This window comes from Microtus ochrogaster, chromosome 7 (genome assembly GCF_000317375.1).
Source record: "Microtus ochrogaster isolate Prairie Vole_2 chromosome 7, MicOch1.0, whole genome shotgun sequence".
Lineage (NCBI taxonomy): Eukaryota > Metazoa > Chordata > Mammalia > Rodentia > Cricetidae > Microtus > Microtus ochrogaster.
This window is the reverse complement of record NC_022014.1, coordinates 18344879-18359582: the sequence shown is the minus strand read 5'-3', so window position 1 is coordinate 18359582 and position 14704 is coordinate 18344879. Positions and strand designations below refer to the sequence as shown.

Sequence of the window (14704 nt, the reverse complement as noted above, 5' to 3'; positions counted from 1 at the left end):
TGTTAATGATTTTGTTAATATATATATATGTGTATATATATACATATATATATACACACACACACACACACACAAGTCATTACTAACTATCATCTCTACATGGTAGAATTTAAGCATATATCCTAGGGTTTTTGGTGCTTTTTTTGTTTTGTTTTGTTTAAGTGTATGGGTATTTTGCCTTCGTGTATATCTGTGTACCATGTGTGTGCCTGGTGTCCATGGAGGCCAGAAGAGAACATAGGATCTCCTGGAGCTGGAGTTACAGATGCTTTTGAACTACCATGTGGGTGCTGGGAATCAAATGAGGGTTCTCTGTAAGACTCTGCCAGTGCTCCTAACTGCTGAGTCACCTCTTCAGCCACTGAGCCAGCCTCTTTCTTAGGTTCTGACTAAGAGCACATATTCTTCGTTTTTGTCAGAAAAGAAGAAGGAAAAAGTCCAAATGGAAAACCAATAAAAACAGTACCAAAGATGAATTTTATTTAGACAGAAGTTAAAATATTAACTTAGTACTTAGTATTAAGATACATGACTTAGACCGAAGTAATTTTGGTAATAAGACAACGGTCTGATTGCAAAGGAATAGCTCAGCTCCATCTGTAAGTGTTGATTTCACAATCCTCTCTATATAGTACTTCTGGCAATGCTGGGAGGGTTGGACCATTGCCTTTTACTGTTTTATTTTCAATTCATTTTCAGTCAAACATTTCTGCCAACCTAAATGCCAAATAATAGAAAATTAACTACAGAACCTAAGTATCATTTATTTCTAGGGACAGTAATAAAAATATTGCTAAGCCAGTAATAAGGGTATAACTAGCTTAAGTGGGACAATAATTTAAATAAAAATACCTCCCACATCCTTTTCTGACTGAGATCTTTTTATGCTTCACCCAGCTAAAAGCATGGGTGCTTTCTCTTGTTTGAGCTGGGTCTGGCTGTGTGGCCCAGGTGGATTCGGCATCTTCTTGTCTCAGCCCTTTGGGTACTGAGGTTACATGCATGTGCCACTGTACCCTGCTAGCAGTGCACTTTTTACTACAGAATACTTAAAAATACAGAAATGTGGGGTCCAAACACGTATACTTTTACCCCTCCGGAAGCAACAATTAAAACTGCGACCCAAGCCTTGCACAGCTTCTGCATTTCTACGCCTTGCTTCCAGGGACTAGGGCCCCACATTTACTTCTTAATGCACTCTCATCAGCCAGCACATTGTTAGCTTGACTGTCGGACTAGGAAAACACTAAACAGGAGCCAGAAGGGGCCTGCAGATGTGTATGCAAGAGCTTGCACACAAGGCAAGGGAAAACATGGGTCCTTTTGGAAGATGAATACAAAGAAAACCCGAGGGCCACAAAACTAGGATAATTGCAATCAATATTTTAAAAAAGTGGGAATCTGGGTGATGGTGGCATAATGCCTTTAATCCCAACATTAGAGAGGCAGAGACAGGTGGATCTCTGAGGTTGAGGCCAGCCTGGCCTACAGAGTGAATTTCAGGACAGCCAGAGCTACACAGAGAAACCCTGGCTTGAAAAACATAAATAAATAAATAAATGAATGAATGAATGAATGAATGAATGAATGAAAAGTGGGGAGAAAAAAATCAAAATGCTTTGTAATTTTGTTTTGTCATAGCAACATGCTTTTGGCCAAATCACACCAACTCTTGTGAGGAAGGCTTCCTTGTCCTCAGTGTTCTCATGGTTTCAGATAAATGAAGTCAGATTAAATATAAAGAGAAAACCCTGAATAGAGGGAGAGGAACTTTTCTGTTAGAAGAGGACAATACAGCCATGCAAGGCTATTTAGCCAGATGTTCAGTTTCAGTGGTGTTTTTAAATTTAAGTTTAAATAAATCTTAAATTTAAATAAATTTCGGACCAAGAATTTTAAAAGCAAAACAGGACATTCATCTGCCTGAGGGCAATAGAGGTACTGGATAAACAGCTTGTGTTCCTTCTGCCGCCTCTCTACTCTCAAAGAAGAAACTTACCTTCAGCTGTGCCCCCACGCGGATGTAGTTGTAGGATGAAAGGGATTTCTGCAGGTGTAGAGAGTGCAGCATCTGCTCAGAACCTCCCTGGAGCAGCTGGAAAATATTCAATTTAAATTAAATTGCTGTGATGGCTAATAGGAGTTGTCAACTTGACTGCATCTGGAATCAACTAAAAGATAAGCTGCTGGGTACCGGTGTGAGAGATCTTGATCGGGCTATTTGAATGGAAAAGACCACCCCAAATGTGGGCAGGACCTTTCAGTGGCAGTCTAGATAAAAGGAGGTCCAAGGGTAAAGCTTTGCTTTCCATATTTGTATCTTGCCCTTCCACTCAGCCACTTTGTTGCTGCTGCAGCCACAACCACTGCTACATTCCTTTGCTGACACCAGAACTCTGTTTCTTCAAGCTTCCAAGGAAGACCAGCAGTTCCAGGAATTTTCAAGCCTTCAGCACCAGACCAGGACTGCTGAGGCGCTCAGCCTCTCCAGGCTCTTCATGAATTGCTGGACTATCCAGATAGTATTGTGTGAGCCAATCTAAAAAATACTGTTTTAGCAAATCTTCATTCTTTTGGTTCTGTCCCTCTGGGGTTCCTCCTGACTAATTCAACTGTCAAAGCAAATACTGATCTCCTAAATGTCAAACAATTTAACCTAGTGGTGATCTAGTTCCTACTCATTTTCTGGGCTTTACACATTTAGGTCCTTCTGTTACATGCTTTGAGGAAATGTTTGGATTTTGTTTTGTTGCTGTTGTTACTACTTATAGGTCAGTGGCTTTTATTTATTAAGATAGGCAGAATGTTACACAGTCACGAGGAATATGAAAATGTCTCAGCTCATTCACAACAAATTGGTCTAAAAGGTCCTTGCTTAGAATGTCATCATCTGTTAAGTCGGGTCCCTGTCTGAGGTGCTGGCTGCTTAGCAGTGTCACTCTGCCGAATTGAGAAGTCAGCGATGCAGGGGAAGCGCCATCGGCCGACACATGGAGTCCCACGTGCTGAACAGCTTTTCCTCCACTGTCAGTCAGAGAGGAGTGTGACTGATGGCTGTGACTCTCACACAGAGTGATGGTACTTCTCAATAACTTCACCCAACTGGGATAAACACGGGCAAAAGCTGGAAGTTCTTGAAATAAACAGTTCTTATATTTTATAAAGAAACAGTTTATCTGAAATCTAGCAAACTGTTAAGAGAAACGCAAAACAAAACCATTTTCATGCTATAGAGCAGGCCTCCAGGAGGGCGCTGCACTGAACAGTAAGTTTTGGTTTACTTCAAATGTGCAGTTATCAGACTTTAAGGGATGATTCTTTTTTTTTTTAAACCAAATATACCAGAACTTGAATGGCATTGACAAAAGCAGTTACTTAATCAAACAATGTTGTATTCGAGTGTACTGTCACCATCAACCTCCTTCAAAGACACACAGAAACCAATCTTTTTAACTTATAGTTTTAAATGTGTGATTGCATGTGTGCTCCTCTTGGTTTGTGCACAGAGGTCAGCTTTGGGCATGTGTCATTCCTCGGGTTCCATTCACTCTGTTTTCTTTTTTTTAAATTGGCCTAGAGCCAGCAATCCCCAGGCCTGTCTCTGCCTACTCAGCACTAGGGCTGTATACCGACACCACCAATCCTGCTTTTCGTTTTTTTTTTTTTTTTAACCAACCACAGGTTCAGCAAGCATTTTACCATCTGGTCTTTAAAACCCCAAATATTACTTAATTAGGTCAACAGCTTTTAAGAGCAGTCTTGGTTTATATCACTTTGAGTTTCAAAGATCATATTAACATCACCTTGCTCTCTCTGAGAGCAGATGTGCCAAAGGAGGATTATTTAAGAATTTGTTTCAAGCTCTAATAACATTCCCAAAAGACATTTATTTTTTTTCTGAGTGTTGACAGCATAGAAGATATTTCTCCGTTGAATTTATAAATCCTGCTTTTGTTTTTAAAGTAGTCATATTGCCCTATACCTACCAAGAGCAACACAAACCAAATTTACATTGCCATTTCAGGAACTCTCAAGTACAGGAGTAGCAACTCAATTCAAAAGAATATGAAATCAACACATCTAGAAGGTGCCAAAGCAAAAGCTTTCATGGCCATTACACTGCTCCCTCTCCTTGGAGGAAATGCAGGTGATGCTCAGCCTGGGAGCTTTCAGTTGACTGACCACCCACCAGCTCACACAGTGCTCACAGTGCTCATGGTCTCTTAGGTGGGGCAGGATGTGTCCTGTACGTAATGTGACCTGCTGTGGAGTGGAGACAAGGCAAGTCAGAGAGCTGTGGGACAGACGAGAGTGCAGCAGAAAGATTCTCAGCACGACTAGGCGAATGACATTCTCTGCATAAGACTGATTACTAACCTGATAGAACGAATGGAAGCTGCGTTCTCCTGGCTGTTGCACAATCACACGAGACTAAGAAAAAATTTTTAAAAAATGGTTAATCTGAAAATATAGGTATAAATGACACAGAATCAACTTTCTAAGAGAATCTTATACTCATAGTGCATTTAAAAAAATCTGTGGCCAAAGCTCATCAGAGACGGGTGCTCGCTATGGTTTTCCTGGCAGTAATTTGGTAATTCTCTATATTGCTTAAAATGGGGGTGTCTTAACATTCATGAGGAGTGAAGCCATGTTTTTGCAACCTGGAGTCTAAAGATAGTATGTGCAAGTGGTAGGAATCTGAGGGGGGGAATAGGAAGGAATGCTAGGGAGGAACATTCTCAACATTCCCTTGTCCAGAGTCTGCTGGCATTTCAAAGAGCAATGCCTCATATCCGATAATAAAATCAGTCAACATGAGCAGGCCCTAGGGACTCTGCTTAGACTCCCCAAAATGACTGCTCAGCATGTGTGTTCATTCAAAGGATTCTTTTTGATTTAATTCGTACACACAGTGGAATCACAAAACATTGTGGAGGAAAGATAGGTAATACTTGATATTTCCTGTTTCTTTTTAGCTGACTCTGATAGAGCACTTATTTCCTTAACAGTCAGCCTCGATATCACAGATAATAGAAATTACAGTGCTATAAGATGCTGTGGGGTCACTGGGATAGGGAGCCCTTGAGTGAGAAGCATCAGAGCACAATTCAAGGTGGAGGTGGCTGTGCAGCATGGCTTCACTGGATTGGGAGAAAGAACGCCTGCGTCCAGCTGGAGCCAGTTATAGATATTATACAGCAGTGAGCAAACAAACTAAAGGAAGGAAAATTTCAATTTAGTTAAACGCAAACTGGATGGATGATGGTAACATAAAAGAGTCTAGGTCTGGAAGCTGGGCAGGATGGCACACAGTCTTGTAAGCTCAACTCTTAGAAAGCTGAGGTGTAAGTACGGTGGGTCTTAGCTACATGGGGGAAAGAAGGGTGGGAGGGAGAGGGATTTGATTGGTTTGTGTTAAATCTTACTCAGAAGTTGTCACACATTCTTCCTGTCCCATACAGACCTAACTCTGCATCAACAAAGTCTAACATTTTCTAAAGTGATATAATAAGTCAGCGGCTCTCAACCTGTGGGTCATGACCCTTTTGGGGGTTGAATGACCCTATCACAGGGGTTGCATATCAGATATTATTTACATTATGATTCATAACAGTAGCAAATTACAGTTATCAAGTAGTAATAAAGTAATTTCATGGTTGGAGGGGTCACCACAACATGAGGAACTGTACTAAAGTGTTGTAGCATTAGGAAGGTTGAAAACAATAGGCCTAAGTGCTCATAAGAGAACCAAGAGAACAATTTTAACCATGGAAGGCAAACTTGAAGAGGGACAACAGGATTAAATACTACTTTAAAACAATAAATGAAAATTTACATATATCATTTTAAACATTCGGTTATCACAAGCATCACCCTAGAAGTCTAGCACACTTACCTTTTCCAGCAAGTAGTTGTTGATGTGCCCCCCAATGGGGTCTCCCTTGAAGTCAAAGTTGATATCCATGTATTTCCCAAACCTGCTTGAATTGTCATTACGGTTGGTTTTGGCATTTCCGAAAGCTTCCAAAACACAGTTTGACTTCAGCAACATATTCTTCACTCTAACAAAAATATACCAAAGTTATTATAAAAAATTTCAGACACTTAAACTGGATAAGCCTTAATTTCATTCTAGCATGTTTCTTTGTTTCCTTGTTGCTGACAAGACTCTTCTTACACAGTCACAGCTGTAGGAATAACCTGGCCTCTGACATGACCTCATTAGTGGACCACTGCCCCTCCCACGAACCCTGCAACGGACCCTTCAAACTGCTGTCCATAAGTGACTGTATGCTTTACAAAGGCATGTGTGTAGGAACAGCTTGCTTACAAAGGAAACCATAAGATGATGGCCTGATATGCTCCAGAGAGACAGTAAATTTACATAAGCCTTATCTGCCATATAGAAATGAAAGTAATTTAGTTCTCAGCTAGCTATTATCCTGGGGTCCAAAAGAAATTACAAAAATTTGATCAAATGTTCACTTCAAATTAGACTGCAAAGTGAAAAAAAACTAGAAGTCACACATTTTTAAAAGGCTTCTTTTGACCGGGTAATCCAGTTATGGTGAAAATGCAAAGTCCACACAATATCATCGAATCTAAATCCTCTCCCTTGACATCATGTAGCCCCCTGGATTCCAGCCTGGAGAGCTATCTGTGGTGCACAGATGAGCTGTTGACTGTTCAGTCAAATACTACTCAGCTTCAAAGCCGGCAACCTGGAAAGGACCTTTTTCCCTCTTAGAAAAGGCTGCAGCACATAAGAAAGCTACACATACTGCTTCCTTAAAAAACAAACAATAATCATCCATTTACTCCTTACATATTTACTAAGCAAACCCTGTATGCCAGGCACTGTTCTAAACACGGGTGCCCCACACCGTACAGAACAGCTATGCTACTCATCTGACTGTGAGCCCTTTTACATGCGAACCTCACTTTGGCTCCCAGCATCAGTGGGTTATGGTTGTGCTAGCAATGGAAAGTTGTGGGTCTACTTTCCAGGGCCACATTTCACTCAGAGTACAGTTTTTAAAAACACAGAGCAAGGAACCTGCAGAGGCTTGAACAATAAAGCCAAGCTGTGCAAATTCCAGCAGCTCTACTGCTGAGGTTGAACACTGGCTGGAACTGGAACCAGGACACTTTCAACTATTTCAAAGTAGTTTTAATTTTTTTTTTAACTTGGTAAAGCTGGAAATTGACATAGTAATAGAAGTAAAGGCAGAAAGACAATATGCAATGTGAAAATGGAAGCAGTTTACACATCATGAAAATGTTTGATGACTGCCAGTTTAGGCCCAGCCCAGTCTGCACACTAAACGAAGCCCAGCCAGCCTGTGCTCCTGAGCTCTTACCTTTCTATCTCTGCCCTCTGGCTGGGGTTGGTGATGGCAGCGATATACTGCATGATGTACTTACTGGCTTCTGTTTTACCAGCTCCGCTTTCCCCTGGAGAAAAGAATTATGAAGGGCTTAACACCATAAGGCAAGCTCATTGTCAACAGAAAAATGTAAACCTTTGATGGTTATTCATTTAAAATTCCATCCTCCCTCCTCACCCTTCCTGCTTTCTTATTATTTTGTCCTCAGCTCTTCTAATAGGTATGAACATGTCTTAAAAAATGACAGAAGCAAAATTATAAATTACAAATTAATATTTAATTAGGGAAAATATATCAAGGAGTAAATTATGGTAAACTAGCTCCTTAGACTAAGCAATTACTCCTAAGTATAGCTGAAAATAACTAAGGTGCTGGTCCAAACAGTAGCTACAGCTACATCCATATAACCTTATTTTCTACAGAAAACTTATTTTAGATTTAATGGGAATAAAGCAATTGGTTATGAAAAGTACAGTCAGGTACTCACAGGTCCAGAGACTCTAAAGGCCAAGAAAGGTAGCTTGAATACAGGGATTTCTAAAACCAGTTAAATCCAGTCTCTTAGTATAAAAAAGGAAAGAGAAACTAACGTCTTAAATCAAAAAAAATTACAATAATTTTAGTGAAAAAAGAAGCCACCACATCTGAGACACAGGTATCATGGAAAAGTGTGACAATGGGCATAAGTGGTTGTAGCGAAGGGACAGATTTAGAAGTTCCATCTACTCATTCAAACACCAAAACTTCACTCACTTAACTTTCTTCCAAGGGAATATTTTCAAATGTAGTATAACCAAATGTATCAATCTTCCAAGGCTTTAAAACCATCTTTTTATAGAATATACTCTGTGTGATGGCTGAAATTGGACTAATAGATTGATAAAGAACTGGATAAAAATAGTCAATTACATAATGGGATTGCTAAAGAGAATGTGTTAGTTCTATAGAAACCCTAATGAAAATACGTCCACTATACACTGCTGAGTGGGAAAAAATAACTTTGCAATAGCAGTAAACACTTACAATTCTGTATTTTACTCATTTATACAAATGTGTGACTCTATATACCTACACATAGAGAGAAAATATGCAAAAGGACAAAACTAACCATCTGCTACTTCTAGAATGTTGGGGGACAAGATGTTCAAGCACAAGTGAATGTTTCCCTGTGTCAGACGGGTCCCAGAGGCACCTCTCCTGACAAAAAATACAGCTCTTGCCATTGCTCATGGTTGCTCACTAAGACTTGTTAGTAAGACTGGACTGCTCAAGATACTATATACTTAGGTCACTGGAGATGCAGAAATCAAGCTGGTGTGTTGATCTGGATGCTTTCTCTCTGCTTGCTTGCTTGCTTGCAGAGTACCCCAGGAGGTGCTATGCAGGCTGCTGAAACTTGGTGTTCATCAACACTCTTACTCTGTGAGCTACAATAATGGCACGATGTTATGGGGGTAAAGAGCTACTATCTGGACTTAAGGCCCACACCAGGAGAGGAAAACTCATGCCTGGTACTGTAAACTTAGCCAAGAACCTGTATCTGGGGAGGTCACAGCCTTAGGGGAATCTGCTAGTATTACTTTTATAAAGGGGCAAAGTCTCAAACTGCCTTCTAAAGATTTATCTTTATACCCTAGATTATTGCAGCTCTCAGTTCTCAACAGAGAAAATCCTTTCTGCAGTGACAGTGGTTAAAACAGAGACTCACAACTGGCCAAGTGCAGAGGATAAGGGTCTGTGCAGGGCTTAACCATAAACAGTGTATCTATGTCACAAAGCTCAAGGGACATGGCAGAAGAATGGCTGGAAGAGTTTAAGAGCCAGAAGCTGGGGATGATTGCTGTGAAACTGTGTCTTTAAAACATGCCAGGACCCCATACTCATAACTCACAGTACATAGCTGTGGCTGCCTGTACCAGACCCTGCATGAGATTCATGCCTGTCAACCTAGTACGGATGGGAAAGGAGCTCCCAAGACCCACTCCTAGTTGATAGCTGCTTGGGGGAAAGAGCATCAGTTTTTTCAGGACTCTGATCCTGTAGGCTGACTGGAATCCTCCAGGGGATGGCCATACACACATGTGTATAATGGTGTCTAATCAACTAGATGTGGGTAGGTTATAAACAAAAAGAAGACATGAAGTTTGGAAGAGAAAATAGTGGTGGTGAGAACTGGAAGGGAGGGACTTGGGTGACAAATAATAAAACACACTGATGAATGATAAAAATACATTGTATGAGAAAAGAGTAAAGCACTTTTTTCATTCATAAATTTGTGTAACAGATTAACTTTTTAAATTTTTAAAATGTTTTTTGTTAGCTGGGCGGTGGTGGCACACGCCTTTAATCCCAGCACTCGGGAGGCAGAGGCAGGCGGATCTCTGTGAGTTAGAGGCCAGCCTGGTCTACAAGAGCTAGTTTCAGGACAGGAACCAAAAAGCTACGGAGAAACCCTGTCTCGAAAAATCCAAAAAAAAAAAACCAAACCTGTTTTTGTTATTAAAAAAAACCACTTTAGTCCTGGGCTATAATTCTCTAATTCCAACACTAAGTTATTTAATCTTCTGACCCTTAACATTTTTATCTGTAAAGTAGAAAAATAAATATGCTACATGCCACTTAAAGTTATTTTGATAACCAAAATAAAATAATGATAGAAAAAATATTTTGAAAAGCAAAAAGCCACTAAAGTAAAGGGGCAGTATTATTAGCACCAACAGAGATTCCCACAGTTGAGAGGCCATTCTGGGCCAGGGAAAAGGTATTTTCCTTGACCTCATTTTCCCAGGGAAGATGCTGTAAAGTACTCGGCACTGTGTGCATGGCTAGGCTACCATTCTGAGCATGTGGGCTGCAGCGCCTCCTCCTCTTCTCCAGAAGGCTCAGGTCCAAGCTCAGGAAGCCGATTCCCACCTCTGTCTGTGCCACAGTGCCAACTTCCAAACTTCAGGCTTGCCCTCCACATTTGGCATGGAAGTGCATCGTTTTGTTTGCTTCATTCTGTTAACATCTGAACTACTTGTGTTATATTTTATTTGTTATTTTTTTGTGTGCTTCAGGTAAGAGGAATCATATTCCATGCTGGCTCAGTCTACAAATGACCAAAAGGCATGCAAGTATAATCTCTTTTTATGAGATGAGGTCTTGTTATGTTGTTCAGGGTGGTCTTAAACTCCCAAGAGTTCAAGCAATCCTCTTGCCTCAGCCTCTAAAACCAAGACTAGAGGATGATCAAACAGGGTAGAAATACTTTGTTATTTAAGTGTTCAGTTCTTTTCAGGGCCCTATAAAATACCTTAGGTTTCTAAGCTTTAGAAACAAAAACAAAAACCAACACAAAAACAAAAACCAACTCATCAATTAAGTGAATTCTTGAGTACAAAAAAATTAAATACCTTTAGACATTGGAACCAGGGCCCCCTCCAAATACCTGATATCATAATACAGGTGTCTTTTGATCGCCTCTTCATAGCCTTGTAAGCAGCATCAGCAATAGCAAAAAGATGAGGAGGTCTCTCATATAGCTCACGACCTTTATACTGTTCAATTGTGTCCCTCCCATAGATGTTCAGTGCCTTGTAGGGGTTCACAGAAACGACCACTTCTCCAATGAATGTGTAGATGCGTCCTTTCTCAAATCTGCACAGAAGTAAGAACAAAAGGTAGCTGGGGTGAACTGTTTCCTCTTAATTTATTACCAAATAGGCCCAAATGTTCCAGGAACTGTTTCTGAACTGATAATTCATCAGTTCTCAGTTTACTGTTAAAGACCACATTACAGCTGGGTGTGGTGCCTTGTGTCTATAATCCCATTTCCTAAGAGGCTGAGGCAGGAGGATTGCTGTGATTTCAAAGCCAGTGAGTTCCAGAACAGCTTAGGCTACAAAGTGAGACTCTCTTAAAAATAAGCACACAAAATCCCAAAGACTATGTATGATAGTTTACATTTATACTCAGCTCTCTTAAAGCTGAGGCAGGAGGACTGCTGTGAGTTGGAGGCCAGCCTATGCTATGTAGTGAAGTTAAAAACAAAACAAACGAAAACAAAACCCATCCAACTAACAGTAGAGACCATATCTTGATGTGGTACCCTTTGGATGCCACTAGTGAAAAAGGCCAAGGGTTTAAAATTCAGGCAAGAAGAACTTGACACGTAGAAGGCTGTGGATTTCCTATTTCCAATACAGAAGGTCAAGTAAGAGGAAGAAAAATGTTGGAGAAACCCTCACAGCTCTAGTAGGAAAAGAAATAGAAGCTAAATCAGGTCTTCGAATTTACTTCACTGGATTTTCAATTACAAAGAGGCCTGTTCACATTTATTTCATCTCTCTCTAGAAGTCTCACTAAACTGTCAGTAAAGAAATAAACACAGTAAAATCCCCAACGGAGAATGGTAGAGGAGACACTTCTGGTCTAAATCAAATTGGTTTTTGTAGTGACTGCCTAGAATCCTGCGGTGTAGATACAGCACGATTTATTCAGTGATCTCCCTTCCCTCCTGCTGCTATGAGCAACACTGCAGAAAACACGCTGACACATAGCTTACAAATTAGTGGGAAGGACTCTCAGGAATGGGACAGCTGGTTGAAAGTATCTACATTTTTAAGGTATATGTAATATGATCCCATTTTTGTATGGGAACACACTTATGTATGTCTATCTATCTATATGTACACTTGATAAATGAGTATATGTATGCACAGCAAGGTATTATACAATGCATGGCATGCTTATCCTTTATATACATACAGTGGGGTGATATGGATGGGGGAATGAGGAGGCAGGTCAGGAGAAGTCATGGGAACAATGTAAAATTAGCAAAAGCCCTATAATCGAAATTGTAAATAGGGATGAAAAATCTGCACAAAAAATTTAATATAAAAACATAGAAACTGCCTGGATATAGTGGGGGAGGGCCTTGGTCTTTCCTCGGAGCAATGTGCCTTGCCCTCTCTGAGGAGTGGATGAGGGAGGGATGGGGAAGGGTGGAGGATGAGAGGAGGGGAGTGGGAACTGGGATTGGCATGTAAAATGAAAAAAGATAGTTTATTTTCTTTTTTAAAAAAATCAAATAAAAACGTTAAAAAACACAGAAACCCCACACATACTACTTACACAATAACCCATACCTATAAGTGTACAAACCAGCGCTTAACTGTTACTGCTCAAGTGGTTGTTACCAATACACTCCATCTGCTAGAGGCACGGGCAAATACAGTCACCTTTCAGCATCCATTAGATATTGGTTCCAGGAGTCCTCACAAATAACAAAATTCGTGGATGCTTGAGTACCTTATGCAAAATGTCCTAGATCTGTGTAAAGTCCATGTATATACTTCTCCATTTTTTCTTATTTTTTATTTTTCGAGACAGGGTTTCTCCGTAGCTTTTTGATTCCTGTCCTGGAACTAGCTCTTGTAGACCAGGCTGGCCTCGAACTCACAGAGATACGCCTGCCTCTGCCTCCTGAGAGCTGGGATTAAAGGCGTGCGCCACCACCGCCCGGCACTTCTCCATATTTTAAATAATCTGTAGGCTATAATAACTCTCCATACAAGTTATAAGCTATCTAAATAGCCCTTACATTTTAAATCTGCAGTTGTAAGGATACCACATCTGTGAATATGGGGGGAAGATTGTGTCTCTCTTCCAAAGCTGAATGAAGAGTGCCCACACAGACAAAATGCTGGTCCATGGGTAGTTTGTCTCTTAGTACCCTGCTGTTTATAGCCAATGGATAAAGAGAATTAAGTGTCTGGGCCTGAAAAGCAAGTTTTTAAAACCTCCTTTAACATGGAAGTTATCAGCTATAATTAAGAGTGGAAACAAATAAGTACAGATGTTGTGAACAATAAGTTAGAATTTTTACCAAGTAGTCGGCAGGTATTTTAATAAGAGTTATTAACCAGTGAGGTTTTCCGTGCATTTTTCTATTGTGGGTTTCCCACTGACAGTAAAAGCACTGACTCTGGGGTCCTTCACATCTGGGCCTGAATGCTCACATTACTAACTTAACGGTCGTGAGACTTTGTAAAACCTGTTTACCCTCCCCATGCTTCAGCCTCTCCAGCTGTTCAATGGTAATAATCAGACCCCTCTATCCCTATGGCAGTGAATAAGTGCTTTTCCCTTTTTTCAAAAAGTGGCAATTAATTTTATACTCTATTATGTTATGTGTGAAAGTGATGTTTGTTTGCATGTTTTAAGACAGCGTTTCTGGCAGCCCAGGCTAGTCTTGAACTATGTCGCCAAGGCTGGCCTTCAATTCCTGATACTCCTGCTTCTGAGTAGTACTGGAATTGCAGGTGGGTACAGATCCTTTACCAAATGTTTTTATTTTTATTAACACTGCCTCTACTCAATAGCCTCTATAGATGAGGGATAGACTAAATGATCAAAATGTCATTATTTGTCAATCAACTGCAAGTCACCCACAAGATATCTACCTATACAGCTTACGTTTAAAGACGCACAAATGTTGCCAGGCAGTGGTGATGCATGCCTTTAATCACTCAGGGGCAGAGGCAGGCAGATCTCTGTGAGTTCAAGGTCAGACTGGTCTACAAAACAAAACAAAACGAAAAGACCCACAACATGAAGCTGCGGAGATGGGCTCAGTGGTTAAGATTGTATACAATTTTTGCAAAGGATCAGAGTTCAGTTTCCAGCACCCATGACAAGTAGCTCACAAGTGACTGTAACTCTCAATCCAAGGACTCCAATACCCTCCCCTTTGGTCTCCAAGAGCAATGGCACAAACCCTCCCCACAAGAACAAAAATTAAAAAAAAAAACACAAAGAAATAAAAGGTAGGATTCAGCACTCAAGTCTCTCTGGTTGGATCTGGAAATATCCAAGACATGCTTAGCAGGCATCACCAAGGAAGGACAGGGTTGTTTAGTTTTCAAAACTGTCCAAACCGAAAAAAAAAAATGAAAAGGAACAACAGGTGGTAGGGAAAAAGTTACTTCACAAACTTGATACTCTGACTCAGAGGCATAAGCAACGCTGTATGTGACAGAGTGTTGTCCCATCCCCAGTGTGTTTAATAAGGCATTTTCTCACTGAATAGTTCTTAGGGCCACAAACGGAATAGTCTCTGAAATTCTGTATTAGTTCAAATTAAATATTTTTTTATTAAATCTCTAAGCATCACATTTTCAAGATATAATTAGAATAAATGCACAGTAGCAGCTGTGGAGGCGTACACCGACGGCCCCAGTATTTGGGAGGCATAGGCAGGAGAGCAAGAGATCAAGGGCAGCTTGTTTCAAAAGGTATAAAATGCACAAATCATTTGTTTATAAATAATT

At 40.4% G+C, this 14704-nt stretch overlaps 1 protein-coding gene across 1 annotated transcript in view; it reads right to left on the bottom strand.

Moving 5' to 3' along the window:
- Myo1d (myosin ID) overlaps positions 1–14704 on the bottom strand; it is a 298766-nt gene that overhangs the window by 202105 nt on the left and 81957 nt on the right. The window contains exons 2-6 of the mRNA XM_005349401.2: positions 10822–11030; positions 7365–7458; positions 5900–6065; positions 4378–4431; positions 2000–2095 (exon numbers count right to left, since the gene is read on the bottom strand). Coding sequence (XP_005349458.1) covers positions 2000–2095; positions 4378–4431; positions 5900–6065; positions 7365–7458; positions 10822–11030 — 619 coding nt within the window. The remainder of the gene's footprint in view (positions 1–1999; positions 2096–4377; positions 4432–5899; positions 6066–7364; positions 7459–10821; positions 11031–14704) is intronic.